The 26,951-nt window shown below is 53.3% G+C and overlaps 2 protein-coding genes across 4 annotated transcripts in view; both read left to right on the plus strand.

Annotated features, from left to right (window-relative positions):
• Positions 1-6,839, plus strand: part of RANBP17 (RAN binding protein 17) — a 390,979-nt gene extending 384,140 nt beyond the window's left edge. For all 3 annotated transcript variants that reach the window (XM_071211021.1, XM_058282154.2, XM_058282162.2), the window contains 3 exons: positions 1,740-1,838; positions 3,763-3,890; positions 5,557-6,839. In XM_071211021.1, the coding sequence (XP_071067122.1) occupies positions 1,740-1,838; positions 3,763-3,890; positions 5,557-5,653 (324 nt within the window). In that variant the 3' untranslated portion in view covers positions 5,654-6,839. The remainder of the gene's footprint in view (positions 1-1,739; positions 1,839-3,762; positions 3,891-5,556) is intronic.
• Positions 6,840-15,267: 8,428 nt separating this feature from the next.
• Positions 15,268-18,059, plus strand: TLX3 (T cell leukemia homeobox 3). The gene is made up of 3 exons (XM_004455468.3): positions 15,268-15,829; positions 16,184-16,427; positions 17,325-18,059. Exons 1-3 carry the CDS (start codon positions 15,268-15,270, stop codon positions 17,533-17,535), a joined length of 1,017 nt encoding a protein of 338 aa, XP_004455525.2. The 3' UTR covers positions 17,536-18,059.
• Positions 18,060-26,951: the final 8,892 nt, after the last annotated feature.

Consider the following 26,951-nt stretch of genomic DNA (forward strand, 5'->3'; position numbering starts at 1 on the left):
GGGAAGGGGAAAGACGGAGGGAGAAGAAGGGAGCACCCGAAGCGGTGGGGACTGTGGTTTTTGTAAGTGGACCTAGCCACACAGCTCCCCTTCCCAAGATGGTCCCTTCACTGGTTTGGCAGAGGAGCTGCTTGGGATAATGCAGTGAGATAACTTGTCTTTTAGGACACAGGCCCAAGAAAATGTTGCCTGGGTTGGGCAACTTTGAAATACCCATTTCAGCTATCCTACAGCACTACTGGGGGTGAGCGAAAGCTGAGGGAGTAGAGCCCCAGCTCACGCAGCCCTTCCTTGTACTAAATATTGGTGGTGCACTGCGACTCGGTGAGGGTGGGGTGGGGCCTTGCAGAGCCGCCAAGCACCCAAGCACGCCCTCCTTCCAGCCTTTACTTATTTGCATCTTTAACCTGAGACCCGCCCACCAGGGACTTCACATTACTTGTAACAGAATGCTGTGCTTAAGCATTCCACCCATTATTCTTCCACATGGGGGCCCTTCTTCAAAGAAATTTGTCCCATTGGTTGGCCTATTTCCCCATACCCTACTCTGGATAGGCCCTTGGATTCTTAGAAAAATGGGATTCTAGATAGAAATGGGCTGCCATGTCAATACCATTTGAGCAGATCTGCTCACTAATTTCCATTTTTCCAGAAGAATAAAAGGAAAAAAAGAAATCATCCATGTTAGCCAACTTTATTTTTAGAAAAGTATTTTATTCAAACATCCCCTTACTTATTACAGACATAAATACATGCATTCAGACAAATGAATCCACGAGAGAACCGTATAAAGTAATTGGCACATCACTTCAGGATGCTTTGTCAGTTACTGGAGGAGTTTGGTGCCTCTAACTTTAATCTTTTCCATTAAAATATCCATTCTGCCTTCAGATTGTGAAGCCCATAATATTTTAGACTGTCTCCGTGGATCTGTTAGTTTTGCTTGTCAGTTTAATTTGTGACTCTATGACTTTGGGTAGCTTGTTAGATTGTACAAGAAACACGTGATCTGCAAATGATGTTTAACATGCCAGGCTTAAGACCTAACCTCTCCCAGAGAGACCGGGCATACAATAAATATATGGAATTGGCAGATTTTATATGCAACCAGTGTAACCGTCGTGATGGTGATGTATGCAATGGCAGATGTTTAGAGTTGCAGTGACACTCATTATGGTTGTCACTGTGTACCTTGAATGTTTAGAGCACTTTTTATTCTTGGCAACCTTTTATATATATACCATCTCATTTGAATCTCATAGCTTCCTTATTTATGCTGGGTTATTATTTCCCTCTTTATAGCTAATGAAACTGAGACACAGAAAGAGAGAGAGGTTCTGTAACTTGCCTGAGATGACAAGGTAAATTAGATTTCAAACAATTCCGGAGAAGGAGATCAAATATGTTCCAGAGTGAACCAGGTCACCAAAACCCAGTTGGGTAGGGTGTGGGGAGTGGTGTGTGTCCTGTGAGAGGCAGGGAGCAGAAGACAGCATTGCCATGTCTTCCACCCTTCTTTGGGGAAAGGAGCTCTGAAGCTGTGGGAGCAGAAGGGCTAGACAGGAAGGCAACAAGGAGCCCAAGAAGCAGAAGCTGTATCAGCTCCGCATAAGCGACTGAAGCCTGCTTCGCTGCCACCTGCCTGGACTTTTGCAGCAGCCTCATCCCCTTCCTCCCCTGTCAGTCTCACCTGTACAGTACATAATGCATCCATGTCTTCTCGTGATTCTGTGTTCTAGATGATGTCTGTCCTCATGAACACCATCATCTTTGAAGACTGTCGGAACCAGTGGTCAGTGTCCAGGCCTCTCCTGGGGCTCATCCTGCTCAATGAGAAGGTGAGTGTGACGGCAGGAAGGTCCACAGAAGCTGGTCACTGAGAAGAGAGAGAATGGTAGAGAGGCTGTGTGCCGGGCAAGCTGCGATGATGCAGGACACAGGAGCAGACTGGCTGAGCTTGAGCTGAGCCCTTAAGAACCCTGTGGCAAGGGCATATTCCCCCAGAAGGCCCTTCTCCAGAAGCCTCAGGTCTTTTTCATTAAGTAGGGGCCTCAAGATGAGCCCTCCTGGAACCTCAGGCCCCCCAAACACTGACTTAGTGCTGCAAGCCACCCTCACCTGCCTCCCCCCAGTCCAGGGGAGTTCAGAGCAACCAGCTCTCCTGCCTTTTCCCTTGGCCTCCTTTTACATCAGGGATCCCCACTGCCCCAGATGGTAGCAGCACCCCCTCAGGGGCTCACCTGCAGAGTCACCACCCCTCATGCAGGAAGCACGGGGCTCCGGCTCCTTCAGTGCACCTGCCATCCTGGGCTGCCTCCCATCCTCTCCAGCGTCCTCCTAACCCAGCCCTGTGTCCCAGCAGTCAGTAGGAATAGTGCATTACTGCTTTGGAGAATGAATTGTCTATACAATAAGATAGTAGTGGGGAAAAAAGACAGTGAGATTAGAGGCAGCCGCATACATTAAAATTCAAACTGAAATCCCAGCCTTGGAAGGAAACTAATAGAAGAAGAAAATATATCAAAAAGAGAAGAGCTGTCTCATCATTCACCTGTGCTGAAGTATCCAATTTTAGCCACATTCAATAGCACTGTCATTCATCTTCTCCCGGTGTTATTGTGATTTAAATCCAAGCTCTATAAAAGAGAGCAGTTCTTTTAAAATGATTGAGAGGGAATAAGGGCAAATTCAGTGTTTAGAAAAAGCTTATGACATCACAATATTATACTTCACTGATGGAGGCAATATTTCATGGTTTGAGATGAAAAACTAATAATTTTCTATTTGGTGTGAGTCACTGCATCATTATAAAAGGGAAAAATAAGTAGTTTTATGCATTCCCAATCTTGTTCCGGAAGACATTGTGGTTTAAGTATAAAGCGTCTGATATATAGTATTTAAGTATTAGTCTGACTACATATTAATTATGTGTGTTTTTGATGTGAGCTGTTTTAGTGCATGATGGAAATTAAATATCACACTGTTTGGGCTTGGAAGAATAAACACATGACTGGAAAAATGTTGTCTTTGGGCTGAAATTAGGCTGTTTCCAGTGATTAGGAACTGTATTTAGCATAAGAGCTTGTATTTGTATGAAAGCCCACAAACCCTAGCAGATGAAAGGCTGTGTATTTGTGACCAAATATGACAGATAATTTTCTGTCAGCTCTCCCAGAACTAAGCAAGCCCCTCAGTACCCCACCTCAGCAAAGCAGACTCATCCTAGTCCACAAGGACAAAGACTTAGAAAAAAAGCCATGGGGTGGGAGGAGGACACCCTTAGCCTGGCCTTCAGTCACCCAAACTGCTCCCAGGATAGATAGATATATATATTTTTAGGGGGTACTGGGGATTGAACATGGGACCTCATACCTGTGAGGCAGGTGCTCAACCACTGGGCTAGACCTGCTCCACTCCCTGGATATTTTTGGTTAAGTTCCTCCCTCAGTGTGAGGAACCTTTTCTCTTTCAGCGTTTCTGTGCTTAGTGGAGATGGAGTCAGGTCCCCCACAGAGAAGGCACAGGCTCCTTCAGCCTGACCAGTGACAATAGACAAGTTCAACAAGAGTTTTTAATGGGAAGGAATAATACAATTTATAATTAAGATCATGTCTATTAGACTTTGGTTTTCTCTAAGGGCTTGAAGTTCAAAGTGGACCTGGACAAAAACCCCTCTGGGGATTAGTGAGCTCTGAGACGGTCAGAACTAGCCAAATCCCCCTGTCCAAGCTGGGCTGTGATGCTTGTCCTGTCTCCCAACAGCATTTCAGTGAACTGAGGGCAGGTCTGATGAACAGCCAGCCTCTCCCCAAGCGGGAGGTCCTTGCCCAGTGCTTCAGGAACCTGATGGAAGGAGTGGAGCAGAACCTGTCCGTCAAGAACAGAGACAGGTGAGCACTGCCCAAGAGACTCCATCTCTTTGGGGGGTCATTTCTGGCTGCTGGGAAATACCGCTTGTGCTGAACACAGCTCACATACGGGCATGACTTTTCTGTTGCCCTTCGCAGTCCTGGATGCAACTCAGTTCCATTTAGTAAATTTTACTGGATGTTTGCTTTGTCCCAAGCATCACGCTAGGCCCTGTGCAGGAATGCAGAGGGCAGCCTTTGCCCTTAAGCGGGTTATACTCCAAGAGGAGAGAGATGAAAACTCACTGTGAGAGAGAAGGTCAAAAGAGAAAACACAGGTCTGCCCCAGAGGACAGGAAGGGCTTCCTAGTGAGTAAGCCAGGTGGCTTCACTGATCCTCTTTCCTCACCATTAAAGTAGAGATGGTAGTACTTGGCCGTGATGCATAAATGACAGTGTGGTAAAGCATGGCACCTAGAACAAAAGGCCCACAGTAAACATTAGCTGCTTCCTCTGCCTCTCCTCTTGGAATGGCTGTTACAGCAGATGCCAGTGAGCTCTAAATGAGAAGAACCTGAACCTAGCAGCTATGTCTGAATTCATTCATTCATTCAGTTCAGGTCACGAAACTTTACTGAGACTCTACGATGTCCCAAGCACTGGGGATCCCGTTGGTGAACCAATTGCTCAAGGTTCCTGCCTTCATGGAGCTTACATTCTGGGGAAGGAGACATACAATAAGGAATGATAGAAAAAGAAAATGTGTTCAGGAAAAAACTGCCTGGCAGTTGTGGCATTCAAATGCTAAACCGCTTGAAATACAAATCATCAGTCACCCAACAGCCAGCGCGTGGTGGAGTCACCAGTCTGGGCTTGGACAGTACCCTGCCTACTCAGATGGGCATTACAGGCATGTTCCCTTGACTGCTGGCCTCACAGGCTCCTCCGTCCGGCAAAGGGGGGCATCCTCAGAAGCCGGCAGGAGAAGAGACTTGATGAATATGGGAAGCCTAGGTGCCTCAAGGGGGAAAATGGCCTCTCCTGAGGCTTGGCAATTTGTTTAGCGACTCCTGAGCCACTCTGTGAAACGGGCATCCCATAGCCTTCTTCTCTGAGTAAACAGCATGGGCTGGACATTTCCTATGGGCCAGGAACTGTGCTGCGCTCTCGCAGGCACTGCCTTTGTTGACTCGGAGCTCTCACTCCTACCGTCCTGGGTAGCAGCTGTTCCAAGAGCTTAAGTAATTCACCCAAGAGGCTGACTTCCCATCTGTAAAATGGGGATACCTTGGAGAAGAGTTATGGCGATTAAATAAGTTATATGTAAAGCATATGATCAATCCAGTGCTTGGCACATAAGCTTTGGGTTCTTTTCCTTGTATTCCTTACTATCTTTTGTAATTTAACTTAAATATATATATATATATATATATATATATATATATATATTTAGTAGAACCATAAAATGCACTCCTCGAAATGTCCAGAGTGGGCTTGGTATAACCCTTGCTCTCTAGCATGGGCGGGTGGGGGCGGGCGGTGGCAGCGGCGCAGCACTGGCAGTGACAGTGAAGAGGAAGGAGCCCTGCCAGGGCGCAGCCCATGGCTAGGAGGTGCCCTCTCCAAGGTGCTGAACGCCACAGTGGCTTTCCCATCCACCAGGCTCGGCCTGGCCACTGCCCTCGACCTTTTCTTCCTCTTCCCACAGGTTCACCCAGAACCTGTCAGTCTTCCGAAGAGACGTGGCGGAAGCCCTGCGCAGTGACGGCAGCGCCGAGCCGGGCAGTCTGGACATGATGAGCTGACCTGGCTTCTCTGACCGCATGCTGAGCAGCTGTTATCAAGGAACTTTTGTCCTGGGTCCCAGGACAGTAGTGTTGGCTAGCCCAGGGGAATATGTTTTTCAAAACAAAAAACAACAGCAGCAACAACAAAAAACAAACCCTACCTTTTCATAAGTCTGGCCTAATTATAAGAATTTATAGTAGCACAAACTGTAAACTCAGTCTTTGTTCTGAAAAAAGAAAAGGGATATTTTCAGTCTTTCTATCAATATTATCTTTGTTCCTGTACTACTCCGAAAGGGTATAGAAACAGTATTTAGCCAAAGAATATTAATAAACCAGGTTTGCACCTAAGTGTGTCCTAGTTAATGGTTCTGCAATCAGGGTTGTGAATTTTTTGGAGATGCATCCTTCAACATGGGCCCTGGATTGAGACAAATACCATTTGAACCTGTTAAATTAGGAGCTTGTTATGAGCCTGGAAGAAGCAGTACTAGGGACACTAAGCAGTGGGCATTTAGAAGGAGCCTGTTGCTGCACAGAGCCTCACAAAGGACTGCACACAGGCCTCTCTGTCTCAGCAGCATCTGATAAAGTTGAGAGACAGTAATGCAATTAAATGACCTACAGGCAATGTTTGCTTTTCACTGGCTTAAATTTTAAATGGTGCAGTCTACAAGTATGAAGCCATGCAGTTACTTCCTGCAGAGATGTTTCTTCAGAAGGAGTCAAGTAGCCCAGGTAGAAAGTTCTGGGTGGTGCCAGCACCCTGTCCTTTGCCTCCATTTAATTTTAAGAGAAACTGAAGATATCTAATTAAAATATAATATTTGAAGAATCTCTGCCTTCTTGGGCCACCCAAAACAGTTCCAGGTGCTAAAGTTCAGAGTTGTAGTGATGGAAATTTCCAGAGGTTGAGGAATAGCTGGTTTCCATCCCACCACAATAGTTCTTATTACTGTTAGGATTGTGGCAGAAGATACAATCTAGTGACTTAACCCAAATCCAGGACAAGAAAGAGGCCTTTACAGTTTGTGATACACTGTAACTGGGCTATTAATTTGAGATTGCCACTGTCAAATGGTTTTTTATCTCACTTTCTGTCTTCGTGGTCCAGGCTTGTAATAAATATTGTGCCCATTATTTCTGATAAGACATGAAAGGTTGGCCTTACTGCTTGAGCAAGAAGTAAATCCACAGGCTCCTATTATCTTGTTTCTCAGACTAGTGTTTCTTGAAACCTTTCTTGATAGTTTTGCAACAGGCTTGTCATATCAAAGCCAAGTCATCCAAGTTTATCTCAAAATGTTTGTCTTCCACATGTGCGCCCAGGAATTGGGAAAACATTGTGTTCTAGATGGGATCACTTCTGGTACTTAATGGGTAAGGCCTTGGCCTTACTCACACTGTATGTCATGAGGAGGTAGAAAAATAATTTTCCTTGAGAAAGCAAATTTGGAGCTCTGTAAAACATCAACTTTTCTGAGAAGTTTGCCTTGAGAATTTGTTTCTCAGACGCTTATTACTGTAACACCAATCCCACAAAAATGATTCATAGAACACCGGTCCCATTCTGACACTGTTTTCTTTATAGGAGTCTAGGACTTCAAAGCTTCATATTGTTTGGCATTAAAATGCTCTCCAAAAAAAAAAAAAAAAATGACAACATGCATTCAGCATTTCTTTGCCACACTGCCAAAGATCACCTAGTTCACATTGCCAGGAAGGGAGACCTGCCAGTCCTGCCCCCACTGCCGAGTTCAAGCAGAGTCTGCTTGCTGTGCTGGGCCTGCAAAGCATCCTGCACACACAGGCGGAGAACAGACTCAGCAAACTGTGACTGCGCAGCCTCCAGGTCCTTTACATACATCATCTCCCTCAGTCTCACAACAGCCCCATAAAGGTCGGCACCTTTATTCCCATTTTTCACATGAGGAAACTAAGGCTCAAATGTGGTAAATAGCTTAAACAATGTCACACAGCCAGGATTTGAACCCAGATCTGTCTCATCTTGAAGGAATTCCTGGTCACTTCCAAGGAAGACCTATATTTCAGAATGGTGAGTTGAAGCCAGTCAGTAATTATATCCATTTTTTTTTTTTTTACAAAACTCATGTATTGACTATCAATTGCTGTGTAACAAATTACCCCAAAACAGAGTAGCTGAAGACAACATTTCATCTGACAGTTTCTGTGGGTCAGGAATCCATAGCTGAGTCTTCTGCTTTAGGCTCTCTCCCAAGCTGCATTCAAAACTGTGTGCCAGCAGCACTGTGGTCATCTCCTGGCCCGACTGGGGAAGATCAGCTTCCACGTTCACGGTTGTTGGACTGAGGGCCTCAATTCCTTGCTGACCATTGGCGGGAGGTCACATTGAGTTGCTTACCACATGGGCCTCTCCACAGGGCAGCTTCCAACATGGCACTTGGCATCCTCAGAGTGAAAGAGAAGAGGCAGAGAGAGTGCAGCTGTCCAGAAGTCAGTCTTTCATAACCTAATCTCGCAAGCGGTGTCCCAACACTTTTGCTGTAGTCTGTTCATTACAAGTAAGTCAGTAGGTCCACCCCAGACATAGGGGATCAGCCAAGAGCGCGAGTACCAGCAGGCTCGGGAGCCATCCGAGAAGCTCTCTACCACAGCCATCTTATCTGGCCTTGGCTGGACAGGTTAAGTTTGGCTAGAAGTTTCACCCTTGAAACCTGGAAACGAATCTTGATTTTCCTTAAAGGACATTCTGAGCCCCTTCTCAGGAAGGAGGGAAGTTGGGATATTTAAGGAACACATTCTCTGCACTCATCCCACAATGGACGAGAACCTGATTTGGAACTGTGGGCCCCCACCCTGCCAACATCTACCTTGGCGAGGGACAGTGGGAACTCAGGGACGGCCCTAGAGCCTTGGGCGTCAGCGACATCCTATCCCAAAGACAAAACAAGAATTCAAGGACACACCCAAGCCTGTGGAGGCCACAAAAAAGAGAATTAGTTGAATTATTACATGGTGTAGTCATATCACAGGTGTATCTAACTTAGATTCAGCAACTCAACAGGTAAATGCCCCAGAGTGGGCACGAGAGGGAGGCCTGGCCGCCTGCTTGCACAGCACCTTCATGTGATTCTAGGTTACAAGCACATATATTTTTCAGACCACATGAAGCTCTAAAGCTGACTGACTGACTAGCTGACGCTCCAGCAAGAAACAGCTTGAAGGTATTTGACTTCACGCCACTGGGCCTTCTATGACTTCAGAACCTGACCTGTGAGAAACTGTTCTAAATGTTCCTGGTTTCTATGTGCTTTCCAGTCAGATTCACCAGGACAGGGGGAAGAGGGAGGCCAAGGTTGCTGCACCACCTGTGAGGATCTGAGTAGTCCAGAGAAGCCCTCCTGGCCCCGGCCTCCCTTCCGCTGGCTCTGCCAAGCCCGAGGTGCTTTGGTTGTGGTATTGGAAGCCCCTTTGAAAATGCTAACCTGACTCAGAGGGCCCGGCTGTAGCCATTAGCTGAGCTCAGTGGCCAGACTGGCTAAGTGCCCGCAGAGAGCCGAGCATGAGAACAAAGCACAGGACAAGTTTGGGGAGGTGAACTGGGGAAAGTGAAAGACCTGGGACGTGGGCACCTTATCTAAGTGGGGACTGGTCCAGCAGTGTTGGGGTAGTAGCGTTTGAGAGAATTCGGCTCCTTACAGAGAGCAGGGAAAGGAGGATCTGAAGAGAAGAGCAGAATAGGGTGGAAAGAGAAAGTAAAAGTTTCAAGACAAACATAAAATCATCACAACCACTATTTATTGAACACCTGCACTGCATTGTAAATTGCTGTCTCATTTAATGCTTCCCAGTAAAAACATCAAGTAATTATTTTTATCCCCATTTGAGAGATAAGAAAACTGAGACCAAAATACTCACCAGGGCCACACAGTGGACAAGCCAGGATTCAAGATCAGGTCTGCTTGGCTCCAAAAGTCCTATTTTTTTCCCCACTATTATAATCCCTTAAATTAGGTACTCCGCAACTGAGTTTTTGGGCCAGTTGGGGGAGGGATGGATTTGGAACCCTTTGGGCCGCTGGTGGGCTGGACACTCCAATACCTGGCCCCCCACGTGTTGTGTCTGTGGGTTCCACCACCGATTCATCCTCCTCCCTGGACTTTATAAAATCATTCTTAAGACTCCGTAATGCTTTATGGAGCTGCAAGTTTACGATGACAGCAAACCTTTCAAACTACAGCAAGAGTAACCTGCCTCCTTGGCATATTAAAAAATAATGTTAGTGTTCGTTTTTACGTCCCATAGTTTGGATTGCTGATAAGAGCGCTTCCTTGACAAGATTCTTTTTGAGGTTTACAGAAAGCGTAATAAAATATGTAAGTTACATTTCCACAAACAAAAGCTATAACATAAGTTATTTATAAGCGTGAGATACAAACCATATCACGATAAATAAACCATAAAGGGTACCTGCAACATCCATCTTAATATAATTTGCCCAACAAAAGTGTAGAAACGAAGTCAAATTTAGTGGAGAAATCTGTCAAAATGAGAGGAAAGTTGTAGAACACAAAATGGGGGAAATGGCTGATAAGCAGGGGAGGGAAACAAGGGCGTGAGATCAGGCTTGGAGGTGCCCGTGAGGGCCACAGCGTGTGCCTGCCGCAGAGCCTGCTCGCCCTCCTGAGCCTGTGCGCACCGACCAGCCCTGCCCACCCTGCCCACGCTGCCCACCCAGCCATCTGCACACCGTCACTGCTCCCACGCCCCTCGGCGTCCTCAGCCAACCCCCACCCCATGCCATGGGAAAGGACTCTCTCCTCCCTCTCCACCTCCAAGTCGTACACCCTCTGTTCTAACCCCAGCCCTGGGCCAACCTCCTTGCCAGTCTCTCCTCAAGGCCAGAGCCGGGGTCTCACGCAACACAAGGACCCTGGAAATCATTCATTCACTCCTTCACTAGCCTACCACAGACAAAGCAGTGAGAGAGAAGGACCAGGACTCAGCCTTCGTGTGGAGCTGGTGAGCAGGAGAAACAAATAAGATCAGTTCAGACAAGTGAATGATGAAAAGAGACAGACGGAATGACTGGGGTGGAGGGTGCTGCTTTGGAGGATGGACAGAGAAGTGACCGCTGAACGGGGTGGCACCAGCCACAGGAAGAGCCAGGGGAGGCGATGCTGAGCCGAGCACACTCAAATTCCCGCCCCTTTTTCCATATCCCCCCTCTGACCTTGCTCCCCGCGATTCAGTTCAATACCACAAAATCTGGGTGATGGTCCTCCAGTGGCCCAGGCCCTGGGCCCAGCTCCAGGACATGGAATCGGGTGTCACCAACAATTCCGCCTTGGAGGAACACCCAGGCCGGTGGGGGAGGCAGAAGTGAGGCCCACCATGGGCAGCCCTCCCAGCCCCTCTCCTGGGCTCCTTCACCCAGACCCTCCTCCCCTGCTTTGCTCTCCCCACTCAGTCCTGCAACGTGGAACATTTCCTGTCTGCTCCCAGTGTGCAAATGCTGTGTGCAGTAGAGGGGGAAGCATGGGCTTTGTAGTGAAGTCAGTCCAGGGCTCAAATCCCAGCTCTGCCCCTTCCCAGCTGCATGTCTTTGGGCAGTCCCTCCCCTAAACCAACTTCCCTTCAAGCCTCGTCATCTAGCGTGAGGGTTGGACAAGAAGATAGTGAACCTACAGCGGGTGGCCTTTTCTCCTGCTGGCAGAGGCTGGGCCCTTTCAGGTCTCTTCAGGAAAGTCCACCCTCAAATCCTTCCCATTGGGGGAGGCAGTGATGAGGAGCTCCCACTATCGTGTAGGGGACATTGGGGCCCAAAGTTGGAATCTATCCAGAAAATTTGCGTAGATGCCCGGAAAATAATTGTTGAATGGGTTAGTGGGTGAGTAAATTTGGCCAATGTCTTTAAAGCCTTCCATCGTGGGAACTGGAAGGGCCTCTAGGGACACCTACCTTGTCCGTGGGACAAAAATGGTGAGTGGGCAGGTCCACCTATGGCACTGTGTGTGCCATGCTACATGCTTGTGTCTCTTCCTATGGAAGTAGCCCATAATATTTTCATCAGCCCGTTAAAGGGGTTTGCTGACCCAAATATGTTTAGGAGCCCTGATTCTATCTCTGCCCACTTTACAGACAGAAATTGAGTCCCACTTCACACAGGAAGTCGGCGGCAGAGTGAGCCTAGAACCTACAGCTGGGCTCATACACGGCTGGAAATTTCAGCGTCCTCTCACCCCGAGATCCCACCCTCTCCCTGAAGACCCCCACTGAGGCCGCCGCCAGCTCTGCCCTTTTCTCCCCCTCAACACCCGGAATAGCAGAGGAGGTGCTGCATCCTGGAAGTCTTTCTGGCCCCAGGAGTCCTGCCCCACACATCCCAATCAGAATTCTCATTTTAATCTGTGTGTGTGTGATCAGTTGATAGCAGATGAGAAGGGGCAGCAGGAAATTACAATCGCAGGAACACCAAATATTTGTCAAAATATATTTGGCCATAATAATGCTATAAGGAAAATGTATGGCCTTAAATGTATTTATTAAAAACAAATAGGAATGACCGCGAAAAACTAAATTTTCACAAACAGAAAGTAAGAGAAATAAAAATAAAATTTAGAAGTTGTGGAACAGATGTAAAAAAATGAAATCAAAGATGATTAAGACCAATAAAACAGATATGGCAGGAATGATCAAGCAAAGGCATACATGAATAACACCAAGAATAAAAACAAGGGATGTTATCACAGACACAGATGACCATTTTAAATTATAGGAGAAACTTTCCACAATTTTACAACAACACACTTCAAAACTTGGATAAAATGAGCAATATTCTAGGACACAGTTTTCCAAACTTAAGCATCAGAATCACCTGGAGGGCTTATGAAATGGATTACTAGCCCAAACCCCAGAATTTCTGATTCATAGATCTGGAATGCGGTCCAAAATTTTGCATTTCTCATGCTGGTCCAGGGAACTAAGAAACCACTGTCCTGAGGACTCTGAAAAGGCCACCTGCCCCAATTTACTCCCCTTCCTGGGGCCTCACAGCTCTCCTCTGTCAAGGGCTTAACGCCCAATGGCCTGATGACTAAGAAAGCAGGAATCTTGGGACCCAAGCAGGGAGGCAGAGCCCTCATCCCATGCCAGACACTCTGCTGCCTGCTTTCACCCGGACGAGCTCCGTTAAGCCCGTGAGGTAGATACTGTTGCTTGACTAGCTGAGGAAACTGAGGCAAAAAGAGGCTAAGTAGTTCCCCCAGTGCCGCACCCGGCAAGCCCTGGGGACAATGCTGGCCACACACCTGATGACGCCTTAATTCTGTGCTCACCTCTTGGGGTGCACCTGGTGAGCCCCACTGAACAAATCTAGGAGGTGGCACCGGCAGGCCTGGATCTTGGGGCTCTGAAAGCCAGAAGGAAAATGGAGCTGGGGAGGAGTCCTGTCTGGGGCTGGGGGCAGTGGGGTGCTGAGGCCCACGTGAATGCTCAAGCCTCAGTCCCCCATCTGTTAAAGCCTGGGGTCAAAAACAACCCTTTCCGCATAGAGTGACGTGAGGATTAAATAAGCGCTCGCCCAGGGCTTGGCACACACTAAACTTCTCCACCCACAGCAGCTCGACTGTTGTTGCGGTTATTATTATATAATCGCCAGAGCGTCTTCCAGGCGCTTCTACAGACGTTATCTCATTTACTTCTGTTACCCTTTCTGTTTTTACCAAGAAGGTAAAAGAAGGTTCCAGGAGGGACAGGGAGGGCCCGATAGCCCCCAGATGCCAGTAGCAGAGCCCGCAAACCCACATTTGAAGGAGGCGGCGCCGGAGACCGAGTCCTGGCTCCATCCATCCCGGTTGCCGGCCCTGGTCCTGGGAAGGAGGTGGGGGAGTGTGAGCCCCAGGCGCCCACACCTCTCTGCCCACGGCCTCGCTAGCCCCACCTGAAACAGAGGTTCTGCCAGGGCCAGCGACTGGCCCAAGGTCATGTAGCAGGCAAATGACCTAACTCGGGAGCCAGGCCTGAGGTCTTTCTGTCCTGATGGCCCTCGATGGTTGGGGCTGGAGAGGAAGAATTCTGAACTGCCTGCTGCCTCCTGCTCTTCCCATCCTCAGGGGTTGGCCTCACTGGTGGGTGGACAGATGCACAGTTCTCCGTGAGGGACAGAGCCTCTGCATGTAAAGTAAAACCGCAAACAATAAGCAAGAACCATAACAATAAGCCTCATGCTTGGGGGGAGGGGGGAAGACTGCCGCCGAGCGCGCCCTATGCGCCAGGCCCCACGCTCTGCGCTCCCTTAATCGCACAGCACTGCAAGCCCTCCGCGCGCAGTATTTCCCATTTTACAAATCAGAAACCCACAGCCTAAAGATACAGAGTCGCCTGCTCAAGGTCACTCAGCTAGAAAGTGGCCAGCCCAAATCTGATCACACTTCTAGACCAACCCCGCCCACCGAGCTCTCGCCACTACCCGCACGACACCCGAGCTGGAGGAAGGGGCCCAGCCAGGGGTGCCGCAGTTAGACTTGGCACCTAACGATTTCAGAATTAGCAGAAAGAAAACGATTCTGTACGTCCCCCCAAGGAGAGAGCTCAGGCTGGGAGGAGGTCACCGTCCCGCCTGCCTTGGGCCGGGCCCGTCCTCGGCCGGCGTGGCCACCCCTCGGGGACGCGAGCCAAGCGGGGAGTCGTCCCAGCACCCGGGCTGCACTGGAGACGGGAGGGGCTCGCTGGGCCCAATACTCTCAGAAAACCCGCTGTTTGCTCTAAATCTGAGCCGGCCCCGCCCTTGCCCCTCAGAAACCGGAGGTCCCCAGACCTGCCGCGCTGCGGGTCTCCAGGTGAGACCACCGCCGGGTCCATCCGGTAACGAATTTCGAGGGACCGGATCCCCGCTCCGCACCCGGCGACCCCGGGTCCCTAGCCCAGTGGGGCCCGGCACGAGTGGGCACCTGCGAGTCGCGCCTCCGTCCGCCTGGCCCGGAGCCAGGGAACGTCTCCAAAGTGGCCGTGACGCCGTGGCCGAAGGCAAGGCTGGGGCGAATTCTCCCCACGCGGGTCCGTGTCCTCGAGAGCGCCGAGGACGCAGCCGTGCTGCCCTTACCCCGCGCGCAGTGGGCGCGGAGCTTGCGCCTCGAGGTGCGCCCCTTTCGTTGCTTCCGCGGTGGTGGAGTGTCCAAGACGCTTCCGCGAATTCTGGAGGGTCGTTCGGGGATTGCAACTCCATTATAATTGAAAGAATTCATTTGGTTTGGTTTTTTGATCAGAATAAAAATTTGGAAGAAAACGAAAAACTCCACAACAATCTCACCAGCAGAGCGCCCTGCCCACCTCGCGCTGTGGCGGAGAAGCCGCCCGGCCCGCAGGAGCGGGGAGCGTCTACTAATTGCAGCTTCGTTAGATTTCGGGTTTGGGAGGCTGCGGTTCGGGCGCTAATATCCGCCGCCCATTATCCCGGCTAATAAATTTGACCTATTGTTCGTTTGTTAAAATGATGTCACCTTGGAACAGTCCCTAAGCTCCTATTTCCATGAATTAGGCCTTTATTGAAAGCCGGGAGCCAATGGGAGGAGAGAGGCTTGTTGATCGCAGCCAATGGCTGCGGCGGGAGAGGAATTAGCAGCGGAAACTCCAGGTTCGGTTCAAGAAAGATGACACAGAGCCTGTCGGGCCCGCGCACTCTTGGCAAAGTTTCAGTGCGACGAGAGGCGCCGGGCGCTCCATGGCCGCGCCGTAACGGGGACCCAGCCGCCTCCCCGCCCAGCCCAGCCCAGCCCTTCCGCCCGCCCAGAATGGAGGCGCCCGCCAGCGCGCAGACCCCGCACCCGCACGAGCCCATCAGCTTCGGCATCGACCAGATCCTCAACAGCCCGGACCAGGACAGCGCGCCCGCCCCGCGGGGCCCCGACGGCGCCAGCTACCTGGGAGGGCCCCCCGGGGGCCGTCCCGGAGCCACATACCCGTCTCTGCCCGCCTCCTTTGCCGGCCTCGGCGCGCCCTTCGAAGACGCGGGATCTTACAGTGTCAACCTGAGCCTGGCGCCCGCCGGCGTGATCCGGGTGCCGGCGCACAGGCCGCTGCCCGGGGCCGTGCCGCCGCCTCTGCCTAGCGCCCTGCCCGCCATGCCCTCTGTGCCCACGGTCTCTAGCCTGGGCGGCCTTAATTTCCCCTGGATGGAGAGCAGCCGCCGCTTCGTGAAAGACCGCTTCACAGGTGAGCACGGCGGGCGACCAGGAGCCGGGCCTCGGCCCTCTCGGGGCCAGAGGCGCCGCGCCCTACGCGCTCCACTCCCGGAAACGATTCCCGAGGCCCAAGCCCGCGGAGGCCTCAGCGCCCAAAGTCCCGGGCAGCTGTAGGGGCTGGGGGTGGGGGTAGGAGGGAAATCGCTGCGCCGCGGGGAAGAAGGCAGTGCCCGGGGGACGGGAGGGTCTCCCGACCAGCTCGGGGCCGCCGGGGACGCGCGGGACCAACGAAATAGCGGAGCCCTCTGCGCCTCACCGGGCGGCCCTGGGCCTGAACGGCGGCCGAGCCGCGCTGGGCTTCACCGAGCCTCGGGTATCTCCGCAGCCGCCGCGGCGCTCACGCCCTTCACGGTGACCCGGCGCATCGGCCACCCCTACCAGAACCGGACGCCGCCCAAGCGCAAGAAGCCGCGCACATCCTTTTCCCGGGTGCAGATCTGCGAGCTGGAAAAGCGTTTCCACCGCCAAAAGTACCTGGCCTCTGCCGAGAGGGCGGCGCTCGCCAAGTCCCTCAAAATGACGGACGCGCAGGTCAAGACCTGGTTCCAAAACCGGAGGACCAAGTGGCGGTGAGAGAGGCCCGTCGCGCCCGTCCTGCACCAGCCCTGCGCTCCGGCCTGGCGCTCCCCACGCCCTGGTGTTACCCCTGCCCCCGCCCCCCCCCCCCCCAAAGAGTGCGCTCCCCGCTTCCTTCCCTAATTTTGTCTCCTCTTTTCTCCCTTTCCGGCCGGCTGGTGTTTCCCCCGCTTGCCTGCGCTGCGGCTTCTCCTCCATTCCCATCTCGTGAGCCTCTCCAACTCTCTCCTTGTTTTGTTCCGTCCTCTACGCTGCGCCCGCTCGGTTTCCTCGCCTCGCCCCCACCCCGCTCCCGACAAACAAACACCGCAGGCCGCTCGCACCTGCCTTCTGCCGCCCGCCCGCTTTCCGCGCTAGCTCTGGGACCCCCTCTAGCTCCCTGTCCCTACTCCAGCTCCGTTTGTATCCGGTGCCCGGCTCAGGCCAACCCGTGAGCGCCAAAGCGATCGCGTCCTGAAAGAGGGTCGAGAGATAGAGCCTGGGAGAAACGCATGCGGCTGACCCGGCCCGGGGCGCGGCGCGGGCGGTGTACAGCTAAGCCACCCGCCGGCGGCCCAGTGACCCTGCTGCCCACAGGGCCCCAGTCAGTTGCACGTACGCCCTCGTTAGACCGCAAAAGAACAGTCTTTGTTTTTGGCGCAGCCACAATATCCGGGCGTGCAGGTGGGCAGCGGGCGGAGCACCCTTCCTGCGACCCCCGGGCACAGAACACAAACAAATGCTCCCAAGCCATGCCCGGGCGCGGGGCGCACGGCGCGGGTCGGGAGGCGGACGGGCTCCGAGCCCCGAGGCTCCGGGCTGGCCTAGGCTCTCGCGAGGGCTGGGGCCCGCCGGCGGAGCCGGGGTGCCGTGTGTGTGACGGTCCTGTCCCTCTCCCTCCCTCGGTGCAGGCGGCAGACGGCGGAGGAGCGGGAGGCGGAGCGGCAGCAGGCGAGCCGGCTCATGCTGCAGCTGCAACACGACGCCTTCCAAAAGAGCCTCAACGACTCCATCCAGCCCGACCCGCTCTGTCTGCACAACTCGTCGCTCTTCGCGCTGCAGAATCTGCAGCCCTGGGAGGAGGATAGTTCCAAGGTCCCCGCCGTCACCTCGCTGGTGTGAGCCACCCGCACCCAAAGTCTCCACGGACCGCCGCCCCCACCCGGCGGGGCGCCCCGAATCCCCAGCCGGGCTGGGGCAGAACCAGGGCCGAGAGGCAGAGGGGCCGCCAGGCTCGCGGCGGCTCCGGGGCGCGGTCCCCGCCGGCCGCGGAGAAGGGGCTGGGCCCGGGCTCCGCGCGGCCGCACAATCCGAGTCCCCGCCCCGCGCCCCGTCCCGCCCCAGGCCCGGGCCTGACAAAGAAAGCGCCTTACGTTTCTCCGCCCCCCGCCCGCACCCCCCGGGCCGGGCGCCTGTATTATACTTTGTACTTTTGCCCAAACATGTAAATAATAAAAGTTTTGGCTTCTTTTCTTTAGAGACCGGCCACCTGCTTCCCCCGAGGGGGCCGCTGGAGGAGGGCCGGCCGAGCCGGGGCTAGGGGGAGCGCCAGGGGTCGGGGGCACCCTGAGTTTAGGCTGGGTCCCCTCCTCTCCTTTTCCGTTCCTTTTATTTAAGTCGTTTTATTTAATAACAATAATAAAAAGTTAGCTATTTCACTTAACGCCGCTTTTATTTCGTTTTGGTTCCGATGCTGCTCGGCGACCCCCGCCCGGCCCCGCACCACCGCGGCGGGAGAGCGGGCAGCGGCGTGCGGGGGCGCGCCCTCTGCTCCAAGCTTCGCCCGTTTTCGCCTCAGCTCGAACCCCGGGCCCGGGCCCCGCGGAGGATCCGTGGCGCAGGTCAGTGCGTGCCGGACTCCCGTAGCCTGGGTGCCCGCGGGACGGGGAGTGGGAGCGGGAAGGGCGCTGTAGGCCCGGAGGCCGTAGACCAGCGCCAGGGAGAGCTGGGGGGGGCGAAAGGCCGGGCCTGGGCCGGGACCTGGGCTGGCCACCAGGGCAAACCCGCTGGGGGCGGTAGGCACCGTGGCCTCGAACTCTCTGGAACTCCAGCCGAATCGCGGAGCCCCCTCCCCTCCCAACTGCCTTCCGCTCTTTTTCCCGGCGAGGCCTCCGAGAGCGCCGGGGCCCGGCCGGTGGGCCTGGCTCTCATGGAGCCGGGCGCACTGGGCCGGGGCCGTGATCTGGGTCTCCACACGCTCTGTGCCCGGGGAGCGAGAGCCGCGCACAATCCCAGGACCCCAGCACCCCCTGGGGTTGACAAGGGATGCCAGGTGTCGCGTGACGTCACGTGACATCACTGCAGCCTTGGCTGCGTCACCTGCCGGCAGGGCGGCGGGACGCCCCGAAAGCCCAGAACCCCGAGGGCGGGTGTGGGAGCACCGAGGCCCGGTCCACCCACCGTCACCGCAGCTTGAAGGCTGGAAGGTTTGGGATCGGGAGCCGGTGGCCCTTTCAACAACGACAGACTCCAAACGTCCCGTGAACATTTCCTTTTGCTCCGTGATTGTTCCTTTTACCGTTCTCCATTTCTAAACTTTTATTTTCTGGACTCTCCACTTCTTTCTCTACGATCTTCTCTTTCTTCCGCTATTTATTTCTTGGTTTCTGTGTTACTATGTGTTGTTTTTTTCTTCTCCCTATAGTTCTACGCCCCTCTACATAGTTCCTTCTTTGCTGCTTTTAGTTTCTGACTCTCTTCATCTGTTTCTTTGTCACATCTTCTCTCCTTCCCCTTTCTCTCCGCATTACTGACGCTCTTCCTGTATGTCTGTCTCTTTCTCTGGGTTCCTCTTACTCTCTCTTCCCCGCCCTCCCACCCCCTTTTTGTTCTTTTATTTTCATCCCTACTTTCTCCTCTCCGAGAACCTCTTCGCCTCTTTTCCTCTCTCCCTCCCTCCCTCCTCCTGGCTGAGCTCCCAGTAACTCCCGGAGGCTAAACTTTCCGGACTTGCATCCCACGGGCCCGGAACACACCTCTTCCCCCGCCCCCGCCCACTGGGGCCCTCGGGGCCATTCTCCACCTCGCGGGCTCGGGTGCCTGGGCGTCTTCGGCGTCTTCGTTACACGCGGGCCGCGGGGTGCTCTGCGCTCGCAGGGCTGGGGACGGCGCGGGCGTCTGAGGTACACTCCTGGCCTCCCAGCGCGCCTGCCTTCACCTCCAGGCCCTCGGGATTCGGCACCCGCGCCGCTGGGGACGTAGAGACACCCCGGGGAGGGACTGGTTTGTTGATATGACATCCCTTCCGTGGGCATTTTCCTGAAATGCGTTTTTCTCTGCTTAAAAGCCCAATGAACGGTGTCACCATCGGAATGGGAAGGGAAGGTTCTAGGCGTCTCAACATGTACGAGCGCGAGGGACCTTCTGACTTTGCCTTTTGCTGGCCCTTCCTCGGGGGCTGCCGTCGCTTTCTAATCTCCCCTGCCGTTTTATTCTATTTCTCCATCGTAAGGCGTAGTATTTTTGTTTTTTCTATATTCTGTATTTTGCCAGGGTAACCCTCGATTCTTGGGCCTCTGCGGATGTGCGCGCACACGCACACACACGTTGTGGTGGTCGTTTGGTTTTGTGTTTTGTGTTTTTCTCTTTTCGCTGGCGCTTCGCGTTGCGCACAGGGCCCCCGCCGCGCCCAGGCAGGCCCGAGGATGGAGAGCTGGTCTCGCCGCGGCCCTCGCGGGCCCTGGCTTCCCTTAGCAAGGGAACTTCTCTGCTTTCGCCGTCTCCGGGCGCATTTCCCGCCCCCCCGTCGCAGCTCGCCTAGTCAGACGCCCGCTGCGGGGCCTCTACAAGGAAGGGGACTGAGTCCACTCTTGTGGGACCGGCTGGGACCCGTCTCTTGCCTTTGCCCACCCAGAGCAGTGTGGGCGCCTCCAGCGGGTGCGAGCTATCGCCGAGTTGCGCAAGGGCGGTCAGCACTCTGCCCCATTCTTCCGACGTGCAAAGCCGCGACGCGTTGTTTCCACTCTGGCTGCGCGGGATCAAAGCCCGAGGATGTCCCACTGAAGGACACAGTCCCTCCCCCCACCACTAGCAATGGCAGGCAGAGTCCGCGCGCGGTCAAATCCGGGTCAGGCAGGCTCCCCTGCGCCTGCTTTGGGGAAGGAGCATGTGGAGCAGACTAAAAGGCCCTACGTGTGCGCCTCTTTCACCACCCTTGCCTGGCGTGGGCCCCACCCAGGGCCCACCCGCAGGAGAGGTCGAGGTCCGGAGGCCGCCGAGTGTGTGGACGCAGAGCCCGACCGCGGAGGGATTTGGGGGCGAGAGCTGCACTTGTCGCCTCGCCACCCTTCCCAGCGGCTTTCCCTAGCCTCGATTCGCTGCGTCTCTAAAGCCGCGTCCATTTTACAGATGCGGGACAGCGAGGAAACCGCGCGGCCCCGGGCCTCGAGGCGCAAGCGGGGAGAGCCAGGCTGCAGGGCCGGGCCGGGCGGTAGACCGAGCTCTGCTCTCCCCGGGGGGGGGCTCCGCAGCCAAGGCGGGCTAGAGGCGGCGGCGTAAAGGGGGCCCGGCCGGAGAAGCGCCCTCGAGAGACCGCACCGAAAACTCTTGGCCAGGCGCTCGCTTCCCCTGGAAAAGAAGTGGGTAAGACGCATCTTCCGCAGCTCAGTGCACAGCGCCCGCGGGAGGCCCGGAGCTTCGCTCGCAAGGTGTGGTTTACGTCCTCGTGCAACGTCCCCGCGGGGTTTGGTTGCTCCTCCCCACTTTGCAGAAGGAGAAACTAAGGCTCAAGAAGTTCATTAACTAGTTGTGGGTCGCACCGAGGCAGATCGGTCTGCTAAGGAGGTATCCCGCGCTCTCTTTCAATACCTGGGAGGAAAAAGGGGGGGCTTTGCTTAGTGAGGAGTAGGGGTGCGGCTTCAGGGCTCCCTGCGATCACCCTGACATTAGCTCGGGTGTCCCGGTAGCGCAGAAAGAGCAGGTGCACGCAGAGTGCCGAGGGCGCCCGGCGCCTCTCCGCTCCCAGGCTTGCGCGCGGGCCGGGGTTTGCTAGCCGTGCAGAAGCGGGGGAACTTCACCGCCCGAGCTCAGCGATGACACCTGGATGGAGGCCACCGCTGCGCCTCTGGGCCGGGCAGCCTTCGCCCGCCCGCCTGGGCAGCTCCGCCAAGGGGGACGCGCGATTGGGAGCTGAGGCCCTCCTCGCTCACCCGCGAGCGGAGGACGCGGCCTTGCCGGGCCCAGCCGCCAGCTGCGCGTTTGCGGCGGCGGCGGCGGCCAGGGCTGCGGCGGGCCCCGAGCGCTCTGTCGCGCCGCGGCCCGGTCGGGCGCCCCGGCTTAGGAGCGGCGCAATGGCGCCTCCAACTTTCCGCCGAGACCGCGTGGCCCCGGGCCGGGCCCAGGGTTGCGACCGGACTTAACGCTGCTGGGAACCTTCGCCAAATCCCAACTTCGGCCTCGGCGCAGCTAAACTCCGTGCGTCCCAAGCAAGCCCGAGAGCGGCGCGAGCGGTGCAGGCTCGCGTCCTGGAGCGGTGAAGGGTTTGTTATCACAGCGGGCGGCTTTTCTTGAGAGAGATCTGCTGGCTCGCGGGGCGGCCCCGTATTTCTAAGGTCGGCTCCGCGTGAGCGTCGCTTCTCAGTGTCAGTACCAGAGCCAAGCGCACACTTGACTTTCTTGTTCGGACACTTGGAAAACCCTTGCAGAATTGAGGTGGTGATTCATAACTTGCGTCATGCGACCCAGCCGCCGGCGGTGCGGGTTCTCCACTCAGTGCTGTCGCTCTCTTGCTGTGTGGCCCTGAGGGAATGGCATCGCCTCTCTGGGCCGTGGTTATCTCATCTGTAAAATTAGGGCTACATAGTCATTAAGAACTCTTGAAAGGAAGGGAACCATGGATTATAGTACAGCCAATTGCCAATGTAGTGTGAGAATAAAAGCATTAAAAATATATTTATGGATAAGAAATCTAATCAAACTCCAACCAATAGCTAGGAGTTTAATCAGAGGTGCTGCTCTTTTGGAGCTGACACACGAATGGGCAGTGTCCTCCACTGTGGTCAACTCTCCGGTCACACTGCGGCGGTGATTAAAAAGGATCAACTCAGAAACGCAGCCTGGTTGGTCTGGGTAGAAGAGAAGCAGTCTGTCTCCGGCTGGTCCTCTGAGGTCAGAGGCCTTATGTGCCCCTCCTTTTAGTTGAAATGATCCGACAGTTATTCTTGTAAGTATCAATTAGTAAGTTAATTATTAAATCTCCCTGATATGCTCCCAATTGGTGCGGAGAGGAGACAGCGTGCTGAGAAGACAAAGGTATCACCACAGACTATTTGCACTTGAGGTTTTTCCACCTTCCACCATCCCATTAAATCCCCAAAATAGTCCTGTGTTCCCAGGCGAGAACTAAGGAGCAGGAGGCCTCCGAGAGGACTCGGTCGGTTCTCCTCACGCCTTAATTCGGCTGATTCCGCGGGCCAGGTCGCCGGGCTCCTGGCTGTGGACCCCGTGCGGGCTTTGTCCCCACGCGACCACAGATCGCAGCCTGGAAAAGCTCCACCGGCCAGGCAATTAGAGATTTGTGCTGACCCAGCCTCCCCTGACTTTCAAGAAGCCAAGTCCTCAAGCAGAGTGAGAGTCTTAGCGTGGCTTTAAAAGCCTCCAGACCCTGCGCGGCGCTCGCGCGGGTCGGCTCCCTGGACTGTGCCGGCTTTGCTATCAAGCCCTATGGATCGATGGATTCATCCAAGACGCGCTGACACTCGTCCGGGCCGGGACCTGGGACGGCAGCGTGCCCTTTGCCTCTTTCTATCCCGTCTAGGAGAAATCCACTTGTTCCTCCTGCCCACGTAGACACAGCCAGCACTCTAGAAGACCCGGCCCTCCCTCCACCGCTGCCCTGTTGGGGACCAGTGGACAAGGTCCTGCGAGCCCCCGGGGCTGGAGAAGGTGGTGGTGGGCTGGGAGGGGCGTGGGTGGTATCCAGTATGCTACACAGCGCGCATTTGCATCTACCCTCTGGGTGGCCACAGCTGGGGCACTTTTGTTCCTAGGTTCTGACGGGACTAAGGAGGAGGGGGGAAGGAGCAGAAAGGAAACCCTCCTGGAAAGAAGCAGAGAGGCCGCTGGGCAGGGTGGACTTGATTAACACCTACGGTTTCAAGTTCGAGGGTTGCCAGGGCGGCGGGGACCTGTCCCTGCACCCAGTCTCCAGACCCGGAGACCCCTTAACCTACACCCACCTGTACCGCCCAGCTCAGGGCAGCTACTGGGCACTCACGGGCTACCATTTGTTGACAGCACCTGCAGTGATCTCCTGTAGCACTCCGCAACCCTAGGGGATGGGTAATGTTGTAACCCCCATTTTACAGATGAAGACGTAGAGGCTCTGGGGAGTGATTCAATATCCCAGCACCACCGGTTTAGAAAGTGTTGGCGCCAGGCTTGAAGGCAAGCAGGCTCCAGCTGGGGGAGCTTTACTCCACCGAGGTCCTGCAGACCTTCCTGTTATTAAAGGCAGGGAATTCTGGCCAGTTTGAATACCATCCTGGGTGGTTCTGAAAACAGTCTCGTTGCTTCTGCCACCTTGACTATCCCGTCCTATTTCTTCTGAGCTTCCTGGAAGCGATTGGAAGGTGGCAGTTCTCGTGATCTATCTGGGGGCTTCTGGGGGCTTCGTTCCCCACCCAGGCACTAGTGGAGGCCTGTGCATGGCGCCCGGCTGCGGTTTAGTCTCTGCGGCTGGACACTGAGGACTTTGGGATCTAGGGAAGGAAAATGGCACCTAAATGTGGTTTGCCTCCTGCACCAAGATGCCCACAACGTGCAGGAAGCCCCGAAAGGCCTGGCTTAAAATCCTAGCTTACTCACTGTGCTGTGTGGGCTCAGACAAGTCACGTCACCTCTCTGAGCCTCAGAAAAGGTCTTCCTCATGGAGTTGCTTGAGAATTAAATGACATCATCCCTTGAGCCCTTCGCCTGGAACCTGACACATGGTAAGCACTAGGGTACATTTGTTATCATTAGTAACTTATAGCTAGTTTGAGTTTTCACCAGGTAAGTGGTATCCTCGCTTTCCTGTTTAGAGAGGGAAGCAAACCCAGAGAAGATGAGTAACTTGCTCGCGGTCAGACATTAAATGGTGGAGCTGGAATTCAAATCCAGTTATGTCTGAATTTAGAGCCCTGACTCATCTCAGTCTATGCACCATCTCCCCTGTAGAGGATCTTCTAGAAACGCTTGATTAATGGCAGAAAATCCAGATTACTTCAAGTAATAGTTAGCAGACTCTGCAGCTTTCCAGGGCTTCAGTTTACATTGGTTACTGATGTTTGGCACCACATAAGTGCTCAGTACGTGTTTATTAAATAATAATAAAAATAATAGCAAGTGGCATTTCTAGAGCACCTGCTGTAGGCCACGGTACGCAAGGGATCGTCTTTAACCCTCAGAACAAACCTAAGAAGTATATACTAAAATCCCATGTTATGGATGAGAAACTTGAGGTGTGGGGAAACCAAAGATAACTCACCAATGCAGCACAGCACTGACTGGAATCCAGGGACTCTGGCTCCAGAGAAGGAAGAAACCTCATCTGTGTTAAGCGCTTACTGTGTGCTGAGCGCTGTGCTTGGGACTATTTGAGTATTTATTCTCATTCAATCCACTTGATAATCCTATGGAACTGTTTTGAAACCCCATTTCACAGATGAGAAGACAAAGGCTGGGTGTCTTAAAAGCTTGTTTGCCCAAGTTCATGTAGCTGAACATAACAGCTCTCTACCTCCTGGCCCAGGGCGCTCCAGTCTGTTTTGAAAGCTAGCCTTGATATCTTCAAGCAAAGCTGGGTGTTCTGTGGTGGATGGGGCAGACATGGTTAGGGGCTGTGGAGCTCTCACACAAAATGCAGCTTCTCCCTGATGCTCTCTCTGAGGGAGGCAATGCCACTGATAATGTAGCGACTGGAGAGTGATGGGGTCCCTGGAGCAGGAGGAACACAAAGGTAAGTCAAGGTCGAGGTGAACAGAGGGCCTGCAGGGCTGCTCTGGCCTGCCTAGGGATGGCAAAGGAGCCCCTCCCCTCCCCTCTCTCTTTTCCCCTCCCCCTCCCCAGCACAGACTTCAGATGGGTCCCTGCCTACTCCCAGAAAGAGGGGTCTTTGATGAAGACCCCAGGCCTTTTACATAGTTCATGTTCCAACGCAGGGGAGGGGAGGGGAGGGGAGGGCATCTGCGTTGCTCACTTGCATCCAGGGCTTAAAGAGCTAGTGCAGTCGATCCTGTGGTTTGACATCACACCCATCTGGTGACAAGCAAAGCCCTTGCACCTCAAGTTGTTATATCCTGAAGGGCAAGGCGCGAGCTGGCAGCTTGGGGCTGTTCCTTCCACGTAAGCCAGGTTTGCACCACCAGCTGCACGGGCCAAGCTTCTCCAGAGGCCCTGTGAAGCTCAGCACAGTGCTCAGCGCATAGTAGGTGGCTCAGTACATCCTGGTGGCTGGCTGAGCTACAGCTAGAGCTGCCTGACTGCCAGCACCCCTGCCCTGTCCAGCTGAACTTGGGAAGTCGAGGCCAGCAACCCAGGCTTCCCTGCAGGAAGGACGCTTGGGTACCCTGAAGAGAAAGTTGAACCTGCACTTTATATAGTTTAAAAGATGATTTGTTGGTGGCGACAATTTACAAAAATACATTCCTGTTGTGGCATCTCCCGATCGCAGGGATTTATGGTTTCATCTTCCCAATTTGAAAGCACACACGCACGCTCCAGCAAATAGGAAAATGTATGAACAATTTGTTGGCTTCTTTTTTTTTTTTATCAAGTTTCCCCAAATATGTAAACTCTGAGAGCGCCTTATTCTTTTTAAATGATCATTCATTTGTCTCCAGACTCTATCTTTTGGCACAATTTATTATTCTCTATTTCAAAAAACTTAAATGCATTTTGCATATTAGCACGTAACTCTTGTTCCTGTCTCCTCAGTTGTGGAAAGGGTTGGATTGCTTTTATAAAGAAAAAAATGGCTAATAAAATTGGCCTCAGCACCATTGCTCTGCAATTCTTATGAACAGTAAAGTGGTACTTACCGTCATTGATGTTAAAAGCTATTTCTAAATTATGGTGCCATTTATTATCTCTAGTGTCCAAAGTAAGTTTAAATGATGCTTATAATTCATGTTTTACCAAATTTCCTTTTCCCCCCGAGGATACCTCTGATTAACTTATGCACATTAAAGCGCTTTTTAAATTCTTCTTTTATTGCCATTATGCTCTGAAAATCTCAGCGATTCTCAAAAATGGGTAATAAACTTGAGATAAAATGCTGCAGTTTTAGATCAATGCTGACATATCACTGTGGTGATTTCTACAGAGCTAAAGTGATAATGCTTCATATTTACGGAATATATACTAGGTTATTACTACAGTATTACCATTTTGTTCTAAGATGAAATGAGTAATTTACCAATTTATTAAACAGTTACATTTAAGTATTGCTCAGGACATTACCGCCCCAATCTGTTTACTTAGCTTGAAGAGTTACCATTAAGATACCCTGTTTATTTAGGTGAAATTTGTAATCATCACGCCTTCCATTAACCAACTTATTT

The sequence above is a fragment of the Dasypus novemcinctus genome, chromosome 2 (assembly GCF_030445035.2).
Source record: "Dasypus novemcinctus isolate mDasNov1 chromosome 2, mDasNov1.1.hap2, whole genome shotgun sequence".
Taxonomy (NCBI): domain Eukaryota; kingdom Metazoa; phylum Chordata; class Mammalia; order Cingulata; family Dasypodidae; genus Dasypus; species Dasypus novemcinctus.

Excerpts from the sequence above, each read along its gene's own strand:
- TLX3 (XM_004455468.3), top strand. The coding sequence starts at position 15,268 with ATGACACAGAGCCTGTCGGGCCCGCGCACTCTTGGCAAAGTTTCAGTG. Across the intron at positions 15,830-16,183 it reads CGTGAAAGACCGCTTCACAG|CCGCCGCGGCGCTCACGCCC; the intron begins GTGAGCACGGCG and ends GTATCTCCGCAG. Across the intron at positions 16,428-17,324 it reads AACCGGAGGACCAAGTGGCG|GCGGCAGACGGCGGAGGAGC; the intron begins GTGAGAGAGGCC and ends CCCTCGGTGCAG.